This window comes from Somniosus microcephalus, chromosome 18 (assembly GCF_052327205.1).
Source record: "Somniosus microcephalus isolate GS21.2 chromosome 18, FLI_Smic_1.0, whole genome shotgun sequence".
Taxonomy (NCBI): domain Eukaryota; kingdom Metazoa; phylum Chordata; class Chondrichthyes; order Squaliformes; family Somniosidae; genus Somniosus; species Somniosus microcephalus.
This window is the reverse complement of record NC_141004.1, coordinates 2371349-2394631: the sequence shown is the minus strand read 5'-3', so window position 1 is coordinate 2394631 and position 23283 is coordinate 2371349. Positions and strand designations below refer to the sequence as shown.

General features: G+C 48.3%; 1 protein-coding gene across 1 annotated transcript; it reads right to left on the bottom strand.

The window, feature by feature from the left end:
• Window positions 1-2089: 2089 nt before the first annotated feature.
• rbm15 (RNA binding motif protein 15) lies at window positions 2090-10540 on the bottom strand. The gene has a single exon (XM_086010960.1). It carries the CDS (start codon window positions 9873-9875, stop codon window positions 7401-7403), a length of 2475 nt encoding a protein of 824 aa, XP_085867086.1. The 5' UTR covers window positions 9876-10540; the 3' UTR covers window positions 2090-7400.
• Window positions 10541-23283: the final 12743 nt, after the last annotated feature.

The following is a 23283-nucleotide window of genomic DNA, read 5'->3' as shown; positions in this document are numbered from 1 at the left end:
CCAGAAAATCCAATAAAGGGCAGGTTAAACATTTCACACAAAGTGTAATCAATACAAAGTGTAATCAATACAAAATTTAACCATTACAACTTAATGTATTGCAAGAAGCAGTCCAAAAGCCTCTCCTGTCTATATGCCCAGTAGATATAGTACTCTCAGCGTGATGGCATTTTCATTGGAACGGACAATGCAAGCGTTAAACACGTATACAAAATCTGGTAGATGGTCATCCCCAAACATCTGAATGCAGGAAGAAATCTAACCTCAACTCCATGGAACCCAACACCATTGTGTAGCTGCAGAATGGAGAGGTCAGGTTTTCAAATGTATTTAATTTTTTAAAATATAAAAAAAAAGAAAAAAAACACACAAATGCCGACATGCTGAAAACGCAGCAGGTTGCTCAGCACCAGAACAGAAAGACAGATTAATGTTTGAAGTGGGACCTCTCACCCAAAATACTCCCTTCCCAGCAGTTCCTAGTTTATAAAGGGTGAGCTCTGGGGTACCAAGATGAACAAGATTAGCCATTCATGATCGGCAGCTAGCATTAGGGCTATGTGAATGCTAACAAACAAAAAACAAACATTGAGTATAATCATGTTATAGGGTGCGCTGCAAATAAAATGGTGCATGCAAGTCCAGAGGTGGAAACGGCGACAGGATTGGATATTCTGGACAATAGGGGTTTGAGGGAATAGTTTTAGTTTGTCAATTTCCAAAAATGAATCCCCCTTTCCCAACTCCACTACTGTTTCTTTACGTGATCCTCAACTTTACACACAAGATGCAACTTGCAACTGCAAAACATCTGGTGGGGCAACAGCCAGTAAACACCATATTCAATAACATATTGGACTACACTGGACACCAAAGCATTGTCAAGCAATTTAAAAAGAAAAACCAAAAAAAATGCAATTGAAAAAAACCCTTCAGATTGCCATCAGAAGAAGCCGTACTGTCCCAGACACAAGGCGGCAGCAGTGTCTGCAAAACAAACACGAAAAGCTTCAAGTCTTTTTGCTTCCTAGAGACAATTTGCGCCGAGGCAATTGCAGACTTAAAACATAAATCAGAAAGTTAACATCCTAACTGTACAAGATTACTGTTCAATATTTTAATCCTACTTTAAAAACCTTACCTGGGTGCAAACACATAAATATTAATCAATAGTGTAAACACCTTTGTAGACAGCAAATCCATAGCGTCCAACGGTGATAAAAGTTGTCTTGCAGGCGCAGTAGTGCAGGAGTGCTTTCTCCCCCATCCTTTACAAAGTGTTTAACACAGCAGCCACAAGGGAGACTCAGACCAGACGTCTTCTGTTAGTTAACAGTGCAAGCTTATCAGCTAGTTACTGGGCAATTCTATTCATTTTTTTAAATATATAAAAGGAGGTCTCCTAGGTTGAAAGCTCACTGTGATGAGTTGAGAGGCAATACAGGTATGAGTGAGTTTGGGTACCTAGGAAGGACATGCACATCCATGGGGTGTGAAACTGTTACAAGCCACAACGTATCCATCAAATAAGGCACCAGTAACATAGAAAAGTGTATTTAAACCAACTGCTAGCCCTGACGAAATATCAGGTGTATAGTACCTTTTCTTCCTCTCCAAATTAAGCAAATGGCACGCTTTTAAAGCTCCAGGATATGGGGGCACTGCCTCACAATTCTAGGCAACGCTCGAGAAAAGCTGAATTTTTTTATTTTGGGGAGGCACGGAACGCCTTGCTTTTTTGGTTTGGTCATGGGTAGCAAGATCGAGACTTATTTTCAAGGATTCATTCTTCAAACACTTCACAGATCTGTCGGGTCAAAAATAAACCCACACTTTTTATAAAAAAAACTTTTTCAAGCAATTCTGGATCTTCGATTAGAACAGCATCAAGATGATCAGCCAGCGGTCAATTCTCAACATTTCAGAATGGGGAAACTCCCCCCATTTCGTTTCTTGCAGGCCACTGTTAAGTTAACGGTGACGCTGACGCTTCCTCCTCAAATAACGAGGGCTTCCGAAACAAAAAGCCTCAAGTGTACACAAGGGGTCATTTTTTTTGCTTCATTCATCAAACTTACTCCAAGGCAGATTTTTTTTTCCTCAAAAGAAAACACATTTTATTGATTTTGGTTGACAACATAATCAGCTCAACGCACGTGTGTCTGTGAAAGCCAGTATGCAGCTGGTCGAGCCCGAATAGCTTTTCCTTTTGCCCCCAGAAATCAGCTATAAACAGCACACAGCAGCAGATCATTTTCCCCTCAAACACAGGACCTGGTTTCACATTAGAAGATACAGGAACTTTTTATATATTTTTTTTTCCAAGCTGCCATTCCAGCTCTTTAAAAACAAACAACAGAAATCTTTTCCCCCTGCAAAAGGCCATTCTACTTCACACAAACACCGTCTTCGGCTTGCACTAAATTCCAGCGGAAGTCTCCTCCTCAGCTTTGCCATTCAAATATTCTGTCATTTGGGTTTTGCAGGAAAGAAATATCAAATTAGACACAAAAAAAATACATGCAACAGCAGTTTCTTCTATATAACTAACAAGAATACAGTCATTTTACATATAGCCTCAAAAAAAATCAGCACTAAAGAAATTCAGTTGGCATGCTCCTGAACCACTGCTTCTCACTAAGGCACCAATAAGACCCTAGGTTTCTACAACACATTTTTGATGCAGAGTTGTCAAAGACACTGTCTAAAAGCTGATATTTGTCTCCAAGATAAAAGTCCTATGTTAAATAGTCCCTAAGCAAGGCTATCGGCTGCAAGTCTGAAGACTTGCCTGAGGATTAAGCTCTTTTGAAGCGCTTCTTAATCCTCATTTACAGTGAGATTCTAACACTCTGGTTCATTTACAGTTTGAAAAATTGAAGACCACTTCTTCTCATGGGATGGGGATACCTGCACCAAAATGATTACATGCCTGGGCTGCCAGGGATTGGGAAGAGAATAGCATGTCGGACATTAGAAGCATTGTAGCATTTTTACATTAACAATGGTGTCCAGGACCTGCCCTTTTCTAGGTCCCCTTAGACTCACATGACAGGCAATTCAAAAGATGTACCTAAATCTTACTGGCCCTCCAACCAATCAATCGAGAGCAGCAGCACACAGACTAGAAAATAAAATGGGGAGAGTGCCTCTTGTAAGTCACAGGTCTCTGCTTGAGCACTACTCTCTCAGCATCCTACAGTCGACATTAAACAGACACACCACTGTGCAGTGGTACCAGGTAGAACTGCCTAGTGATCCCAATCTCAGCAGGAGATGGGGGAAAAGGGGGAAAAACAGTATATAAAAAAGACAAAAATATTGGTTACCATGGCCATTCTGGAGCCTCCGTTCAGCTGGTTACAGTGGCAAAGGTCAATCCCTGGGGACAGGCTGCCTGCTTGCCTTCACAACCACAGACCGGTGAGTGGAGGGGAGCAGTTCTAGACTAAACAAGGCGAGGGCAGTAGGGACACTATCTAAACTTTAAAACTAAGCCTACAACTGCAACTTTAAAACTAAGCCTACACTGAGCCTACACTGGATTCGGACTTTTGTCTTTCACAGCTGTCATAAAAGACACTAGTGTAAGCGCTCCTTCTAAGAGATCGCCCTGTAACTTCACAGGGAAAAAAAAATCACAGAATCCGGATACTGAAAACAGAAGCTCTATGGTTGGAACAAGCCCGCTGCCTCACTGCTATGTGATGTTGAGAACAGCAACACCCACACACTCTTCTGTACCTATACTCTTTTCAGTCCAAAGTTGTTTAGGTTATCGCTACTGTATCGTAATATTGAAGTTAATCTAAATTATAGGACAACTGCAGCTTTTGTACACCTGCTCCTTGAGACAACATGCCAACTGTTGAGGCATGTGCTCCAGATACTCCACAGTTTACACTGCATCTCAATTCCCTAAACTCTACGATTGTGGTTAAACCAAAAACACCGGTGCCATTTTTCAAGTTTGCATTTCACCACTTTAAATTATTCAAAAAAGTAACAGTGCACACGGACTTGCTTTAATAGATTTGAATTCCTTTCCTTTCAAATTGTTAAAATTTCCATGCCAATTTGATTAGACCAACAAGGCTCTGCAGTGTAGATCCGTCCACCTTCTTTCGTTTTGTGCATCTTTCCTATTTGACCCAAATCCCGTAAAGACAATGAAAGCACTCATTTTGGTTTTAGCACGCATGCGTACAGCTTTGTACACACGTGCGCACACACCTAAATTTCAGTAAAAAAAAACTTGCCGTCACCACCCCTCGTGTCAAAACTGGTTGTTGCTATATTAACATTTGTATTTGCTTAAGGTCATTAGCTCTGCCGGCTGGAAGCTACCATTAGCAAAGGCTAGTTATAGTGGAATGCGGATAAAATGATGCGATGGATCAGTACATCCCAATGCCAACACTTCTGTTTTGCAATGTGCAGGAAACCTTTGTTTTACAAAACAATGGCTCCACAAGCACTTCCATGTGTGCGGACACACGCAAGGGATACCGCAAGTAGATTTAGGGTTTTTATTTTGAATATCCTGCCCCTAATTCTCCCCCTCTCCTGAATGCTCACATTCACAGTTCCGCTGGAGTCGTCAGCCCCCCTCCACCTCTCCTCTCACTCAAGTGGCTATTTTTCCCCATTGTGTCGCTGGACAGCGATTGGTGGCAGGTTACACAGGGATCACAGCCCAGCCTGATCCTCTTCCCATATAGCCGCACATGCACCACTTGCCATTGGGAGTCCTAACAGCACTGTGGGAGTACCTTCACCACACGGACTGCAGCGGTTTAAGGCGGCGGCTCATCACCACCTTCTCAAGGTCAACTAGGGATGGGCAATAAATTCTGGCCTTGCTAGTAACACTCATATCGTGAGAAGTTACTTTTTTCTAAATTCAAAAAAGAGGTGGCTAAATTTTACTCTCCCTGGCGCAGGGGCCCAGAGGCCAATTGCCACACCCCAACTGATGTCTCGGCTTGGAGCAATTCAATCAGCACAGGGTGTGCTACAGCAGGTGTACCACTGGGGGAGCTAGATACTTTTAGTTTGTATCATGCTGGTAGGCAGGCCAGTTTTTTTCTTTTAAAACTAATACTGTGAAACAGTGGCAGTGTCCAGCTCTGTGACCTTGAGCTCTGAGGACTCCTCAAACCAAAAACACAACAAGACCACAATTTAACTTTCCCTGAAAAAAAATACATAATCTTTGCAAGGTAGTACTGATCATCAGTGCCCCAATGTCCCAGAAACAATTCGGGGGAGCTGGAGGTGGGAGAAGTACTTCCATCCAGTAAATGAGCAAAAACAGAAAAAGCTGACAACTCCCAGCAGGTTAGTCAGCGTTTGTGGCAGCCCGCAACAGTGACTGTTCTCTTCAGACACTGATTGACCGGCTGCGTGTTTATAGTCCTTTCTGATTTTGTTCAGATTTCCAGCATTTTGCTTATTTTATTACATAACCAGTCAGTGTGCACTTGCATATTTAATTATTTTTTCAGTTGAAAGAATGTTTCTTTTACCAGATATAACATGCCTGTGTACTTGTTCAAACAGCGTCTCCCATTAGTGCAAACCAAGTAGTTACCCACCTTGCACTGATATACTGAACAGCGGTTACCACTGGCTGGATGAATGGGATCACACGTTGAGTTTCTTGCTGTATTAAGGAGAAACTACAAATGTCAAACTGTACATTTGGACAGTGTAGTATCAAAAACAGCAAATCTGAACTCTCTGCAAATTTGACTTGAAACTTATTCCTGTTTACAGACTCCAGTGTACACTTGTGTCATAGGGCTAGCTCCAGTTTGCTTTTCACTTCCTTCTCCAAATGACGTTATTCAATAAGGTATTGCCAAATTAAATCTGGCCAGATCATTTCATAGTGGTTCCTGCTCGACTGGAAAACAATTGTATTAAGCTTCCGAACATAGCTATCCAGCTCCTGTAACCACTATCGCTGCAAAGGGCATTACACTATTACACAGTACAACTGGTCTGTCCACCTTGCTTCCTAAAGGTGCCAACGCTTGCTGGGCTGGTTCAATGGGCCAGTCACCCTGTTGCACCTCGCCCTGTGGTCATGTTTCATGTGAGTCTCAACAGGTTATTTGACTAGAGGATAACGTAGCCAAACTTGAGCCAGTCTCTGCACTTTCCAGAAGTGGGGTGGGGGGGGGCTGGATAATGACCATGGATTTTTCCCAAACCATCGTTGTCCTCTGGTTTCTTCTCACTTCTCCCTCTCCCACAACTGACGAGCTAGCCCTCTAAAGAACAAGTACACAGGCACCTTTCTAGACATTCACACGAGTCCTTTTCAACCCAGGATTCTTGACACGCATAATCCATTGTTGCTTTTTTGCATGGCCTTTACTGCCCAGATCACTGGTTTTAAAAGCTTACGCCGTTCTCTTTGGGTGTGTTAAACATTAATTAATCAATTTTGTAGCTTTTGGATTAAGATCCAAATGATTAAAAAGGTTTTCTGAACCAATAGGCAGGAAAGACAAAGTATTACCTTACTGTGTTTCAACTTTAGAGTTAGTTTGAGGATTACTGGTGCCCAGAAGATATTAAGTGCAAAAAAACAAAATAACTGCCTACAACTCTTACAGCACGTTACATAAAACAGTTTGCAAAGTGTCTGTACTCCAATATCAGTTATCTTATTTACAAAACTAGCAAACAACTGGGTTTTGAACAATTGTTTAGCCCGTCAATAAAGATCTCAATAATAACGTTAAAGGAGTATGACCCTTAGGACTCTGTTTCCAATAATGAAATCTGCTTGAAGAAAAAAACAACTACTGGCCTCTGGCACCGACATGTAAGCACTACCTTAAACAATGCAGGAAGCATTCAAGCTTTGTACAATTCATGGGTTCTGCTCAATAGTGACAGTGCTTGTGTATTTAAATGTAGTACGGGATACTTTTTGAAGGGGTTAAGAAAAAGGAAGCAAGACCAAAAAAATGACCACATAGACAACGGATACGAGAGTGAGTATCCTTTTAACTAGGGACAGGGAGACAAGGGTAAAGAAGAAGGGAAATAAAAACTTTAAAAATAAAACATGTGGGCCACCTAGCCCAAAGGTGTTAGTGGCCACATACCAGTTTAGTATTACTGTGACTGAATTTGGTGTTAGGCAGGGCACTAGTTGGGAGGGTAGGAGATCTCACACCGCTACCAATACTACTTTACTATCAGTTGGCAGAAGATGTACTTTTGCCAGCTCACTTTTATTGCCGCTTGCACAAGTAGAAAGGTAGGGCTCCCAACACGATGCGGTTAAAGTGTCTGACAGCTATGTTTAGCAATTTGGTGAACTTTGCCCTCTTTGTATCCCGTACACATCACAATACACAGCAGACAGTACAATCTCAATTCTAAGCTGTACCACGTACAATTATTATAACTAGACAGTCTTCTTCAGATTTGGCCAGGGCTCGAGCAGGGGTTTGCAGATACTGTTGAGAAAAATCACATGGAGGGAAAGCATGAAGCACACCAGTGTGGTCCTTCTCTTTGCTTCCTCCAACAGGCAGGCTGATGACACCAGCAGCCTGCTTTTGTTTTAGATAGGACACCAAGTTCCTCAGGGGTCTCTGTGGTGAAGTGGCTTGCTCTATAGCAGAGGACATCCCTTCCACATTTTCCATGCTGTTCAATGCTGGTACGGCCAACAGGACACAATAGCCATTAGTGCCTGATGCCTTGATGCGTCTTGTTACCTCATCCAATTTAGGCTGATCTAGTCGTAAGCGCTGAGTGATTTTTAACTGTGCTACTTTTCCACCAGTTGAGACGTCCACTAATAAGTTGGTTGCAACACTCAGATCGCCCTCGAGGAAGTGCATATTCGTGGAGAAAGAACTATTTTTTAGCACCAGCATTCCGTGCCAGGCTACATTCAACTTGCGCTCATATTCCTGGAAGCTGTCAGATGCTTTGGCATTGGCGGAGTCAGATTTAGATTTGCTCCTCATGGGACTTGCACATTCTGTAGTTCTATGTTTGCGGTCTTTATCCTTTTCGATTAAGTTTATAGTTTTGATTTCATGTTTACCACAAGAAACTTTTTCTGTGCTGTTACGGCGATCCCTACTGGGTGAATACCGCTCATTCTTGGCATCGCGGTCGGAGTCACTGTGACGTCCGCCATCACGGCTGCTATTACCCGGGCTGCGATCCGGCGAAATACAACGCCGCTTTCTGGACCGGTCGTTGCTGGGTGAACAATCAGTGGGGCGTGTATCCGGAGGGCCTCTCCTTTTTCTTCTTTGGTCCCAATTTTGTAAAATATGGTCACGCCCACGTTCAAGAGACCAGCTATCCCGGACTTCACGATCGAGGTGCTCAAATGGTTCGTGGCTATTCCGGTTTCTTTCCCGGACAGAAAGGACATGCCAGTCATTGCCTGGAAAGAGGTCCCTTTCTCTGTAATGCATTGGTGGAGAATTCCTTTCCCTACCCCTCAGGCACTCCGCACCACGGGGAAGAAGGCCATCTCCAATCAAATCAAAATGAGGCAGAGGCAAGGCTTGCAGATATTGTTGAGGATATCGATGCTCTGTATCTGCAAAGTCAACTCTTAGCCGCCGATCTGGTCCACCCAAGGGAAAGCCACGCATCTGAGTACAAGCAGCTTGTGCTGCGTCTAAGCTTTCATACTGAATATAAGCCCAACTATCGCCCTTTCGGTAGTCAATAGACCTTATGGTCCCAAAGCGGTCAAATTCCCTTGCAAGACCAGCTACAGGAACCCAGGCACCCAATCCCCCAACCCACAAGCGAGTGGTGGGGGTCGCTTTCCCATAACCAATCTTGATAGGATTTCTCCCGATCACTTTGCCAGACATTGCAATCTTAGCTCTGTGGGCCATGTCCAAGTTTTCAAATTTCAGGAAGCCATATGAATTTCCTTGCCCACGAGGTGGCCGTTTGATATCCACTTCCAAGATAACTCCGAACCGTTCAAATGCAAGCAAAAGGTCATTTTGTGAAACTGAAGGGTCCAAGTTGCCAATAAACAACGTCCTATTAGCTCTCTTGTCATCTTCTGGCAAGATTTCATCTTCCCTGAATGTAGTTCTGTCAAGCGTGTATGCAGCTCGACCCCGGCCTTCATAAAAGGCATAATCCCGCTCTCTTTCCAAATCTCTCTGGGGAGGCGGAGGTGGAGGAGGTGGCGGTGGTATTTGACGCCCCAAAGAACTGCGCTGCTGAGCTCGGTGTTCTCTGTAACCAAGTCCTGCAGGGGAAAGAGATCTCTGCCTGTGACGGTTACCCTGGACACTTGGTGCAGGATACCCATCCAGTTCAGGGGAGTAACTTCTTCCTTTTGGAGGAGGATAAACCGTTTCGATTTTCAGAGGGCGATCGTGCAGCACCAGCCTGCCCTTGGCATGCCTGGCAGCCTTGGCATCCTCAGAGTGCCTAAAATTCACCAGGGCCACCCTTTCATCCCCATCCCTGGATATTTTCACACTAACATCCCCAAACTTCTTAAACTCGTGGAACAGCCCATCCTCAATGGCACCATCACTCAACTGGGAGCCCAAATTGCTGATCTTCAGAATTTTGTATTCACCGGGTTGCCTCTCATTCCTACTAGTCCTTGAGGAAGCAGAGGAAATGCTCAAGTTATTAGCAGTCCGGTTGGGAGGATAGACATCATAGTCTCTGTTGTTGGTCCTTTTGCCACTGATATTGCGAGTCCTCTTGGCATTGCCATGGTTCTTGTTGTTCCTGTTGATGCTGTTGTGATTATTCCCCATTTTCCTGGGCTGCTGGTGGTGGCCTCCTCGCCTGTCCTCCCCGCGTTTACCGCCAGCTTTGGGCGACACGTCTTTCTCCTTCATATTCCTTTGGTTTCACAATGATCAATGTAGGCTGTAGCGAAAGATCGGATTAAACCCGCTTTTGAAACGATTTATTGATATAAAATGCGGGTTGCGCGGCTCCCTCACTGCCGCTACTTCATATCGATTGCGGAGAGAATCGAAGCAATTGGCGCGCTTTAATCGACACACGTTACCTCACCGAATTGGCCGATGTGCCGATTGGTTTCCTTCTTTCGCGATTTATGATGGGTTTTTTTTTCCCGGAGATTTTCACCGTCGCCGAAAAGCCTCCCGCCTCGCCGCCGCCATTTTGTACCAAGCCCCGCCCCACGGCCACGCGCTGATTGGTCGGGATCTCCGGGCGCCGCTCTCCAATTGGTCGGCCGGAGCCGTCACTCAGCCAACACCATGGTGACGCTGGCGCAATCGCTCGCAGATCCTGCTTCAAATTTCAATCAGCGGCTGGAAATGGCCGAATTTATGGAGGAGAAGCCGAGCCGGAGAGCTGGCGGCCGGAATGGCGGAGGTTGGTTGATGTTTCTTCAGCTGAACTTTGCTGTGATTGGACCTGCTCACTGGCCAATCGCCTGGCCCGAGTTTTTGCAGAGTTTCTCTCTGATTAAAATGTCGGAAATTTGACTGATTTTGACGCGAAAAATCAGAATTAAATAAAATTACCTCAAAAAAGCGGCGTATTTCAGGGGCAAAACGCTGTTGGAATTCAAAGGGGCGGACAGCTCGCCCCGCCCCTTTGCTGCGCTCCCATTGGCTCCACCCAAGCGCTCTGTCGCCTCATTGGCTACTTCACACGTCAAACAAACCAGAAGCCCCGCCCCTTCATTGCGTGTCGAATCTCACGGCTCAGGAGGCGGCCATTCGGCCCATGGTGCCTGTGCTGGCTCTCTTTATCTTTGAAAGAGCTCTCCAATTAGTCCCACTCTCGTTCCCCAGAGCCCTGTAAATTGTTCCATTCCAGCATTTATCCAATTCCCTTTTGAAAGTTACTATTGAACCTGCTTCCACTGCCCTTTCAGGCAGTGCATTCCAGATCACAACAACTCGCTGTATAAAGAAAATGCTCTTTTTCTCACCTCCCCTCTGGTTCTTTTACCATTTATCTTAAATCTGTGTCCTCTGGTTACTGACCCTTCGGCCACGAAACAGTTTCTCCTTAGTGACTCTATCAAAACCCTTCAACATTTTGAACACCTCTATCCAATCTCTCCTTAACCTTCTAAGGATGAAAAGTGAAGGAAGGTGTCGTCGACAGTGCTATCAAGCGGAACTTACCATTAACCTGCTCACTGATGCTCAGTTTGGGTTCCGCCAGGACCGCTTGGCTCCAGATCTCATTACAGTCTTGATACAAACGTGGACAAAAGAGCTGAATTCCAATGGTGAGGTGAGAGTGACAGCCCTTGACATCAAGGCAGCATTTGACCGAGTGTGGCATCAAGGAGCCCAAGTGAAATTGAAGTCAATGGGTGTGGTGAGAATGAGGAACTTAAACAAATTATTATTAGTAAAAAAACAGTACTAGCAAAATTAATGGGACTAAAAGACGATAAATCTCAAGGACCAGATGACCTACATCCTAGGGTTTTGAAAGAGGTGGCCATTGGGATAGTGGACGCATTGGTTGTCATCTTCCAAAATTCTATAGATTCTGGAACGGTTCCTGCAGATTGGAGGATAGCAAATGTAACCCCGCTATTTAAGAAAGGAGGGAGGGAGAAAACGGGTAACTACAGACCTGTTAGCCTCACATCAGTAGTTGGGAAAATGCTGGAATCTATTATAAACAATGCAATAACTGGGCACTTAGAAACTAATAGTAAGATTGGGCAGAGTCAACATGGATTTATGAAAGGGAAGTCCTGTTTGACAAACCTATTGGAGTTCTTTGAGCAGGCTCAAGGGGCCGATTGGCCTACTCCTGCTCCTATTTCTTATGTTCTTATGTAACTCAGATTATTATTTGAATGGCAATAGATTGGGAGAAGGGGAAGTGCAAAGAGACCTGGGTGTCCTTGTGCACCAGTCACTGAAGGTAAGCATGCAGATGCAGCAGGCGGTTAAGAAGGCAAATGGTATGTTGGCCTTTGTAGCAAGAGGGTTCGAGTACAGGAACAAGGATGTCTTGCTACAGTTGTACAGAGCCTTGGTGAGACCGCACCTTGAGTATTGTGTGCAGTTTTGGTCACCTTACCTGAGGAAGGACGTTCTTGCCATGGAGGGAGTGCAGCGAAGATTCACCAGGCTGATACCTGGGATGGCAGGAATGACGTATGAGGAGAGATTGTGTCGATTGGGCTTATACTCACTGGAGTTTAGAAGATTGAGAGGGGATCTCATCGAAACCTATAAAATTCTGTCAGGTCTGGACAGACTAGATGCAGGAAGGATGTTTCTGATGGCCGGGGAGTCCAGAAGCAGGGGTCATAGTCTAAGGATAAGGGGTAAGCCATTTAGGACTGAAATGAGGAGGAATTTCTTCACCCAGAGAGTGGTGAACCTGTGGAATTCTCTGCCACAGAGGGTGGTGGAGGCTAGTTTATTAAATATATTCAAGAAAGAGTTGGATATATTTCTTGAGGCTAAAGGGATCAAGGGATATGGGGAAAAGGCAGGGACAGGGTACTGAATTTGGATGATCAGCCATGATCACATTGAATGGCAGAGCAGGCTCGAAGGGCCGAATGGCCTACTCCTGCTCCTATCTTCTATGTTTCTATGTAACTAGTGGAGTAGACAAAAGGGAACTGGTAGATGTGTATCTGGATTTTCAGAAGGCCTTCGATAAGGTTCCACACAAGAGGTTGGTGAACAAAATTAGGGCACATGGAATTGGGGGTAATATACTAGCATGGATTGCGAATTGGTTAACAGACAGAAAATAAAGAGTAAGGATAAACGGGTCTTTTTCAGGATAGCAGGCTGAGATTAGTGGGGTACCACAAGGATGGGTGCTTGGGCCCGAGCTATTCACAATCTATATCAATGATTTGGATGAGGGGACTAAATGTAACATTTCCAAATTTGCTGATGACACAAAGCTAGGTGGCAGTGTCAGTTGCAAAGAGGATGTGAAGAGGCTTCAAGGGGATCTCGACAGGCTCAGTGAGTGGGCGAGAACATTGCAGATGGATTATAATGTGGATAAATGTGAAGTTATCCACTTTGGTAGAAAAAACAGAAAGGCAGAGTATTTCCTAAATGGTGAAAGATTGGGGAATGCAGATGCTCAGAGGGACCTGGGTGTCCCTGTACATGAGTCACTGAAAGTGAATGTGCAGGTGCAGCAAGTCATTAGGAAGGCAAATAGTATGCTGGCCTTCATTACAAGAAGATTTGAGTACAGGAGTAAAGAAGTCTTACTCCAATTATATCAGGCCTTGGTGAGACCACACCTGGAGTACTGTGTACAATTTGGTCTCCTTACCTAAGGGAGGATATACTTACCATAGAGGGAGTATAACGAAGGTTCACGAGATTGATTCCTGGGATGGCGGGACTGTCGTATGAGAAGAGATTGAGTAAACTAAGTCTGTGTTCTCTTGAATTCAGAAGAATGAGAGGGGATCTCATTGAAGCATACAAAATTATTACAGGGCTTGATAGGATGGATGCTGGGAGAATGTTTCCCTTGGCTGGCGAGTCTAGAACCAGGGGCCACAGCCTCAGGATAAAGGGTAGACCATTCAGGACTGAGATGAGAAGAAATTTCTTCACACAAAGGGTAGTGAATCTTTGGAATTCTCTACCCCAGAGGGCTGTGGAGGCTCAGTCATTGGGTATATTCAAAACAGAAGTCGATAGATTTCTGACTAGTAAAGGCATCAAGGGATATGGCGATATCCCTTGATCCCTTGATGAATGGAGTTGAGGCAGAAGATCAGCCATGACCTCATTGAATGGCGGAACAGGCTCGAAGGGCCGAATGGCCGACTCCTGCTCCTATTTCTTATGTTCTTATAAGAGGAAAGCTCTCCACTGGCTGGAGTCATACCGAGCACAAAGGAAGATGGTTGTGGTGGTTGGAAGTCAATCATCACAGCCCCAGGACATTGCTGCAGGAGTTCCTCAGGGCAGTGTCCTCGGTCCAACCATCTTCAGCTGCTTCATCAATGACCTTCCCTCCAACATAAGGTCAGAAGTGGGGATGTTCGCAGATGACTGCACAGTGTTCAGTTCCATTCACAACTCCTCAGATAATGAAGCAGTCCATGCCCGCATGCAACAAGTCCTGGACGACACTCAGGCTTGTGCTGATAAGAGGCAGGTAACATTTGCACCACACAAGTGCCAGGTAATGACTATCTCCAACAAGTGAGAGTCTAACCACTGCCCCTTGACATTCAACAGCATTACCATCGCCGAATCCCCCACCATCAACATCCTGGGGGGTCACCACTGACAGAAACTTAACTGGACCAGCCACATAAATACTGTGGCAACAAGAGCAAGTCAGAGATAGGTATTCTGCGGTGAGTGTCTCACCTCCTGACTCCCCAAAGCCTTTCCACCATCTACAAGGCACAAGTCAGGAGTGTGATGGAATACTCTCCACTTACCTGGATGAGTGCAGCTCCAACAACACTCAAGAAGCTTGACACCATCCAGCACAAAGCAGCCCACTTAATTGGCACCTCATGCACCACCTTAAACATTCACTCCCTTCACCACTGGCACACTAGCTGCAGTGTGTACCATCTGCAAGATGCACTGCAGCAACTCACCAAGGCTTCCTCGACAGCACCTACCAAACCCGTGACCTCTACCACCTAGAAGGGCAAGGGCAGCAAGCGCATGGGAACACCACCACCTCCAAGTTCCCCTCCAAGTCACACACCATCCTGACTTGGAAATATATCGGCCGATCCTTCATCGTCGCTGGGTCAAAATCCTGGAACTCCCTCCCTAACAGCACTGTGGGAGCACCTTCACCACACAGACTGCAGCGGTTCAAGAAGTCGGCTCACCACCACCTTCTCAAGGGCAATTAGGGATGGGCAATAAATGCTGTGATGTGCCTTCAATAACCACAAAACTAGAAGTTATCGATTTTAACAAGTTGGTTTTTAATCACTAAGATCAGAGCTAACATCTCAACACACTGACTGGCTCGCAGGAATGAGTCACACAGATCCTGGGATCTTTATGTAAGAGAAGTCAGGGGCGGAGCCAAGAGCCAAGACCTGGAACCTTCCAGGTTAGTCAGGAAAGAGGAAGTGAAACTATACACCGTGTGGGGGAGGGTAATATACATGATGCGCTATCAATTACTCATAAAAGACTGAGAGTTAAGAGAGTAACTAAAGGCTTTTATTAACAAAAGAATGAAGGTCTGCCTCGAGTGGTCGACTGGTCCAGAAATACAAAGGGGCTGGGGAGCAGTCACCTTTATACTAGGACTTGTGGGAGGAGTCAGCCGAGGCATGTCCAGGCATGTACACAGTGGAATACAAACAGTGGTTTACCACATTCACCCCTTGTTTAAAATTGAGTCCGGCGGGGTGAAGTGTATTAAAAGTTAGTGTATTGGAGTCTCTCCGGAGGTCTTGTTTGCCGCTGTGATCGGCGTGGCATCGGTAGTGGAGCTTCCGGCGTCGAGTCCCGCGTAGGCTGTGGCACAGGCGTGTCGTCCTCGTAGATGTCGAGCGGGTCGCTGGGCCCAGGCCTGCCGTCTGCTGGGGCTGGATATCGGATCGTGGGGGGGGGGGGTGGTAGTGAGTAGTGGGTTACTGCGGCCCCCGAGGGTGCAAGGTCTCTTATGGAGACTGTGTCCTCCCGCCCGTCCGGGTATGCAATGTAAGCATACTGGGGGTTGGTGTGGAGGAGGTCGACCCTCTCGACCTGGGGGTCCGTTTTATGGGTCCTCACGTGCCTTCTCAGTAGGACCGGCCCTGGGGACGTCAGCCATGGCGGTAGCGATGTCCCCGATGTGGACTTCCTTGGGAAGACAAACATTTTCTCATGAGGGGTGGCATTAGTGGCAGTGCAGAGCAGTGACCGAATAGAGTGGAGCGCATCGGGGAGCACATCCTGCCAGCGGGAGGTTGGAAGGCCCCTAGACTTTAAGGCTAGCAGGGCGGCCTTCCAAACTGTCGCATTTTCTCTTTCCACCTGTCCGTTCCCCCGGGGGTTGTAACTGGTGGTCCTGCTTGTGGCAATACCCCTAGTTAGCAGGTACTGACGGAGTTCGTCGCTCATAAACGATGAGCCCCGGTCGCTATGGATATAGCTGGGGAAACCGAACAGGGTGAAGAGGTCGCTCAGACATTTAATGACTGTGGCAGTGGTCATGTCCGGGCAGGGGATGGCGAACGGGAAACGGGTGTACTCATCAATAATATTGAGGAAGTACACACTGCGGTCAGAGGAGGGTAGAGGCCCTTTAAAATCAATGCTCAGGCGCTCGAAGGGGCGAGTGGCTTTTATCAGGTGGGCCCTGTCTGGTCTATAAAAGTGCGGTTTGCACTCAGCGCAGACTTGGCAGTTCCTGGTCATGGTCCTGACCTCCTCAATAGAGTAAGGCAGGTTGCGGGCCTTGATGAAGTGGAAGAACCTGGTGACCCCCGGGTGGCAGAGGTCATTGTGGAGGGCCCGCAGTCTATCGATCTGCACGCTGGCGCAGGTGCCACGTGACAGCGCATCCGGGGGTTCATTAAGCTTCCCGGGCCGGTACAAGATCTCGTAATTGTAGGTGGAAAGTTCGATTCTCCACCTCAAGATCTTGTCATTTTTGATTTTGCCCCTCTGCTTGTTGTTAAACATGAAAGCAACTGAACGTTGGTCAGTGAGCAGGGTAAATCGTTTTCCGGCCAGGTAGTGCCTCCAATGACGCACAGCCTCCACAATCGCCTGGGCCTCCTTCTCAACAGCGGAGTGTCTGGTCTCCGGGCCTTGGAGGGTTCGTGAAAAGAAGGCCACGGGTCTCCCCGCCTGATTGAGGGTAGCGGCCAGGGCAAAGTCGGACGCGTCGCTTTCCACCTGGAAGGGGATGGATTCGTCCACTGCGTGCATGGTGGCTTTGGCAATGTCTTCCTTGATACGGTGGAAGGCTAAGCGGGCCTCTGCCGTCAAGGGAAAAGAGGTGGACTTGATCAGTGGACGGGCCTTGTCCGCATAGTAGGGGACCCACTGGGCATAATAGGAGAAAAACCCTAGGCACCTCTTCAGGGCCTTGAGGCAGTGGGGCAGTGGGAGTTCCATAAGGGGACGCATCCGGTCGGGGTCGGGGCCGATGACCCCGTGTTCCACAACACAGCCAAGGATGGCGAGGCGGTTTGTGCGGAATATGCACTTCTCCTTGTTATATGTCAGGTTCAGGAGTTGGGCGGTGCGGAGGAATTTTTCGAGGTTTGCGTCATGGTCCTGCAAGTCACGGCCGCAGATGGTCACATTGTCCAGATATGGGAAAGTGGCCTGCAACGCATTTTGATCTACCATCCGGTCCATCTCCCTTTGGAAGACGGAGACCCCGTTGGTGACGCCAAAGGGAACCCTAAGGAAGTGGTAGAGGCGGCCGTTTGCCTCAAAGGCAGTATACTGGCGGTCCTCAGGGCGGATAGGGGGCTGGTGGTACGCTGATTTCAGGTCAATGGTCGAGAAGACGCGGTACTGCGCGATCTGGTTGACCATATCAGCTATGCGGGGGAGTGGGTAGGCGTCCAGCAGGGTGTAGCGATTTATTGTCTGGCTGTAGTCGATGACCAGGCGCTGCTTCTCGCCGGTCTTAACGACCACAACCTGGGCTCGCCAGGGGCTGGTGCTGCCCTCAATAATCCCTTCCTTCAGGAGCCGCTCCACTTCGGTTTTAATGAAAACCCTGTCCCCGGCACTGTATCGCCTGCTCTTTGTGGCGATGGGCTTACAGTCGGGGGTGAGGTTAGCAAACAGTGGGGGGGGGGTGACTCTGAGTGTGGAGAGGTTGCCCCTGGTGCGCGGCGGGCAATTTGGGAGCTGCTGGCTGCGGACTGTGAGTGGGGGTAGGGGTCCACCGTACGCCATCGTAACACTTTTAAGGTGGCACTGAAAATCTAACCCCAGCAGGACGGCAGCGCAGAGGTCGGGCAGGACCAGAAGTTTAAAATGATCGTACACGGTCCCGTCTACTACGAGTGTCACTACGCAGTAGCAGCCGATGTCCGCCGACTGGGACTCGGAGGCCATAGAAATCCGCTGGTGCGCAGGCAGGACTGGGAGAGAGCAACGCCGCACCGTGTCGGGGTGGATGAAGCTCTCCGTGCTCCCAGAGTCAAAAAGGCAGATTGTATCGTGGCCATTTACCTTAATGTCCATTGTGGAACTGGCCAGCTGGTGCGGTCTCGCTTGGTCCAGTGTAACGGATGCCAGCGTAGGGGTCGGTGTGTCGCTGCGGGTATCAGATGAGGCGGTGTTGGGGGCCTGCTGCGTTCCGGCTGTCGTCCAAGATGGCGGCGTCCATGATCCCCATGTGGCTGGAGGCGTCCAAAATGGCTGCTGTACCGGTGGTTCGCACATGGCCGGGGAGGCTCAAGATGGCGGCCCGCATGGCCCACACGCGGCGCTGCTGGGGTTCGGGGTGGCTTTGGCCCTGCAGACGTTATCGTAGTGTCCCTTCTTCCCGCAGCCCGAGCAGGTCGCGTTTTTCGCCGGGCAGCGCGCTCTGGGGTGTTTTGCCTGGCCACAGAAGTAGCATTTCTGGCCTTGGGGCACTGCTGTCTGGCCTTGGGACACTGCTGCGGTAGTTGGGCCGTTGCTGGGGTGTGGCTGGGGTGGCACGGCGCTATGAGGCGGTCCTACCGTGTCCCAGGCTGTCGTTCCCCGCGGCGTCCACAGTGCAGAGGAGTAGGCATCCATGCCCCGGTAGGCTGCATCCAATGATAGTGCGAGTTCAGAGGCCTTGTTGAGGTCGAGGTCACTCTGCTCCAACAGTCGCTGTCGGGTGTAATTGGATCTGTGGCCCGCTACAAAAGCGTCCCGGATAAGTTCCTCTGTGTACACGGCGGCCTTTACATCCTTACAACCACAGGCCCGGCCAAGCACAGACAGTGCCTGAAGGTATTCCACGGTCGATTCCCCAGGTTGTTGTTTACGACTCCCCAGAAGGTGCCTGGCGTACACTTCGTTCACTGGGCGCGTGTACTGGTCCTTGAGGAGCTTGATAGCGTCCGCGTACGAGGTCGCGTCTTGGATGACCGAGTACACTCTGTGGTTCACTTTGGAGGTCAGGACATCCAGTTTGTCCTCGTCCGATTTGATTGCTGCGGAGGCAGTCAGGAATTTTTTGAAACACTTAAGCCAGTGAGTAAACTTGGTGGCTGAGTCCGCCTCCCGATGATCTAAGTCCAGGCATGCTGGTGTGAGGATCTTCTCCATTATAAAAATTTTGTTAATAAAATTGATGCGCTATCAATTACTCATAAAAGACTGAGAGTTAAGAGAGTAACTAAAGGCTTTTATTAACAAAAGAATGAAGGTCTGCCTCGAGTGGTCGACCGGTCCAGAAATACAAAGGGGCTGGGGAGCAGTCACCTTTATACTAGGACTTGTGGGAGGAGTCAGCCGAGGCATGCCCAGGCATGTACACAGTGGAATACAAACAGTGGTTTACCACAATACATGAGTGTAAAACGAATACAGGCAAGCCAAACACATTTCATTACATTCGCCCCTTCTTTAGATTTAGTCCATCGGGGTGATGTTTCTTAAAAGTTGGTATAAGTGAGTCTGTCAGGAGGTTTTGCGGTTCTCAGTGATCGGCGCAAAGCCGGTTGGGGTGCCTCTGGAGGAGTGGATTCTGGTTCCTCCGCTGTCCGGGCCTCCGCAGTGTCTTCCAGGTTATCTGCAGTGTCCTCCAGGTTAAAGTTGGGTATTGATACCTCTGGGCGTCCTGTCTCTTTTTGGTGTAGGTATTCCTCGGGTAGTCTCTCATCGTTCTCTCCGCTCCCCGAGGGAGCGAGGTCTTTTATGGAAACAGTGTTCTCTCGCCCGTCAGAGTATTCGATATAGGCGTACTGAGGGTTTGCATGGAGGAGCTGTACCTTTTCCACAAGGGGGTCCGTTTTATGGCCTCTCACGTGCTTCCGCAATAGTACTGTCCCCGGAGACGTCAGCCACGCGGGTAGAGATATGCCCGAGGTAGATTTCCGGGGGGAAACGAACATCTTTTCGTGAGGGGTAGCGTTAGTGGCTGTACATAACACAGACCTTATGGAGTGGAGCACGTCTGGGAGGACTTCCTGCCAGCGGGAGGTCGGAAGGCCTTTTGACTTTAAGGCTAACGTGACAGCCTTCCAAACAGTAGCATTCTCCCTTTCCACTTGCCCATTACCCCGGGGGTTGTAGCTAGTGGTTCTGCTAGTGGCTATCCCCTTTGAGAGCAAGAACTGGCGCAGTTCGTCACTCATAAATGACGTCCCCCTATCGCTGTGTATGTAGTTCGGCATGCCAAACATGCAGAATAGATTACCGAGACACTTGATGACCGTGGCACTGGTCATGTCTGGGCAGGGAATGGCGAAGGGGAAGCGGGAATATTCATCGATGATATTGAGGAAGTATACGTTACGGTCGGCAGAGGGAAGGGGTCCCTTGAAGTCCAGACTTAGGCGCTCGAATGGCCGTGTGGCTTTGATAAGGTGTGCACGGTCAGGCCTGTAGAAATGAGGCTTGCATTCCGCACAGATGCGGCAGGCTCTGGTCATTGCCCTGACCTCCTCGATGGAGTGGGGCAGATTGCGGGACTTTATAAAATGGTATAGTCGGGTGACCCCTGGGTGACAGAGGTCGTTGTGGAGACCCTGTAGTTTGTCCGTATGAATGCTGGCACACATTCCCCGCGATAGGGCGTCTGGGGGTTCATTAAGGGCTCCCGGCCTGTACATAATATCATAGTCGAACGTGGATAGTTCGATCCTCCACTTGAGTATTTTGTCATTCTTGATTTTCCCCCTTTGTTTGTTATTAAACATGAAAGCCACCGACCGCTGGTCGGTGAGCAGGGTGAAACGTTTGCCAGCTAGGTAGTGTCTCCAGTGCCACACTGCCTCCACTATAGCCTGTGCCTCCTTCTCGACAGAAGAGTGCCTGATTTCAGGTCCCTGAAGGGTTCGGGAGAAGAAGGCCACAGGTCTCCCAGCCTGATTGAGGGTCGCAGCTAAAGCAAAGTCTGACGCATCGCTTTCGACTTGAAAGGGAATGCTTTCGTCCACTGCACACAGTGCAGCCCTTTCAATGTCCTGTTTGATACTGGTGAAAGCCTCCCGAGCTTCAGCTGATAGTGGGAAGGACGTCGATTTAATGAGGGGTCGGGCCTTATCAGAGTAATTGGGCACCCATTGGGCATAATACGAAAAAAATCCCAGGCACCTTTTTAAAGCTTTGGGATTGTGTGGCAGGGGCAGTTCCTATAGGGGGTGTAATCGGTCAGGGTCCGGTCCAATTACCCCATCTTCCACCACACAGCCGAGGATACAGAGACGGGTTGTGTTGAAGACACATTTGTCTTCGTTGTAGGTTAGATTCAGCTTTAGGGCAGTTTTTAAAAATCTCGCAAGATTTAGATGGTGGTCTTGCTGGTTGTGCCCGCAGATAGTGACATTGTCCAGATAGGGGTAGGTAGCTTGTAGTTTATTCTCGTCAACCATGCGGTCCATCTCACGTTGGAAGACCGAGACCCCATTTGTTACCCCGAAGGGCACTCTGAGAAAATGGTAGAGGCATCCGTTCGCCTCAAAGGCGGTGTATGGGCGGTCCTCCGTTCTAATGGGGAGCTGGTGATACGCGGATTTGAGGTCGATAGTCAAGAAGACTCGGTATTGCGCGATCTGGTTGACCATTTCTGATGTGCGGGGTAAAGGGTAGGCGTCCAGCTGGGTATAAATATTAACAGTCTGGCTGTAGTCAATTACCATCCGTTTCTTTTCGCTATTTTTAACTATGACTACTTGGGCACGCCACGGACTGGTACAGCATTCAATAATGCCTTCCCGCAGGAGTCTGTCCACTTCCACCTTGATAAAGTGTCTGTCTTCCAGACTGTACCGTCTACTTTTGGTCGCTATGGGCCTACAGTTCGGAGCGAGATTAGCGAATAAAGAGGGCGGGCTGATTTTTAAGGTTGATAGGCCACAGACTGTGAGTGGCGGCTGCGACCCGCCATATGCTAGCATGACACTTTCGTGGTGGCACTGGAAGTCCGGGCCCAAGATTACATTAACACAGAGTTCTGGCATCACGAGGAGTTTAAAATCCTTGTAGTCCGTGCCTTTTACAGTCAGTGTTACCACACAGTAGCCCAAAATGTCCGAAGTGTGGGGCTTAGCAGCCATAGCAATTCTGCTCCGTGTAGGGGTTACCGTTAATGAGTGCTACCGTACCAGGCTAGGGTGGATAAAACTCTCGGTACTCCCACAGTCAATTAAACATTTTGTTAAATTCCCGTTTACCTGTATGTCCATCATGGATTTTGTCAACGGGTGTGGCCTGGATTGATCCACCGTGATCGAAGCCACTGTTGGGCCCTGGGCGGCCGTTGAGTCGGGAAAAGATGGCGGATCCCAAGATGGCAGCCCGCACGGCACGCACGAGGCGGTGACGGAGTTGGAAATCGGATTCCCCCTGCAGACTTTGCTAAAATGCCCCTTTTTCTTACATTTGAAGCATGTAGCGTCCTTCGCTGGGCATCGTTGTCTGGGGTGCTTGGCCTGGCCGCAGAAGTAGCATTTCGGGCCTCGAGACATTGCCGCTGTAGTAGGACTCCTGGGTGAACTTCTGTGTGGGGACTCCGGCGGTGTAGAGCTGGTCCGAGACCTGGATGGGGAAGATGGCTGATTCCAAGATGGCGGCCCGCTCGGCGCGCACGAGGCGGTGAGGGCCGCATGGCCGGAAGAATAAGAGTCAGAGTTTTTCTGGGCCACGTCCAGCGATCGCGCAGTGGCCACTGCCTTTTTTAAGTCCAGGACCTCCTTCTCCAGCAGTCTCTGCCGGATATAATTCGATTTGAGGCCCGTGATGAAGGAATCGCGGACCAATTCGTCAGAGTACGCGTTGGCCGTCACGGCCTTGCAGTTACAGTCCCGGACCAAGTCCTTTAGGCCCTGTAAGAAATCGTCCATTGATTCCTCAGGTCGCTGCCTGCGTGACGCCAGCAGATGTCTGGCGTACACTTCGTTTACTGGCCTCTGGTATTGGGCCTTCAGGATAGTGATGGCCTCCGTGTAAGAGGTGGCGTCCCGGATGAACGAATAAATCCGATGATTAACGCGAGTAGTCAGTAGACTCAGTTTATCTACCTCGCTAGCGGATGAGGCCCTCGCGAAGAGTTCGAAGCATTTGAGCCAGTGTCCAAATTGATTTGATGCTTCAGCAGAATGTGGATCCAAGTCCAGATGCTCTGGTTTTAGGAGTCGATCCATCCTAGTATTCTTTAGTGATTAAA

What these genes read in the sequence shown, in the direction of transcription:
- rbm15 (XM_086010960.1), bottom strand. Translation starts at nt 9,875, where the DNA reads ATGAAGGAGAAAGACGTGTCGCCCAAAGCTGGCGGTAAACGCGGGGAG.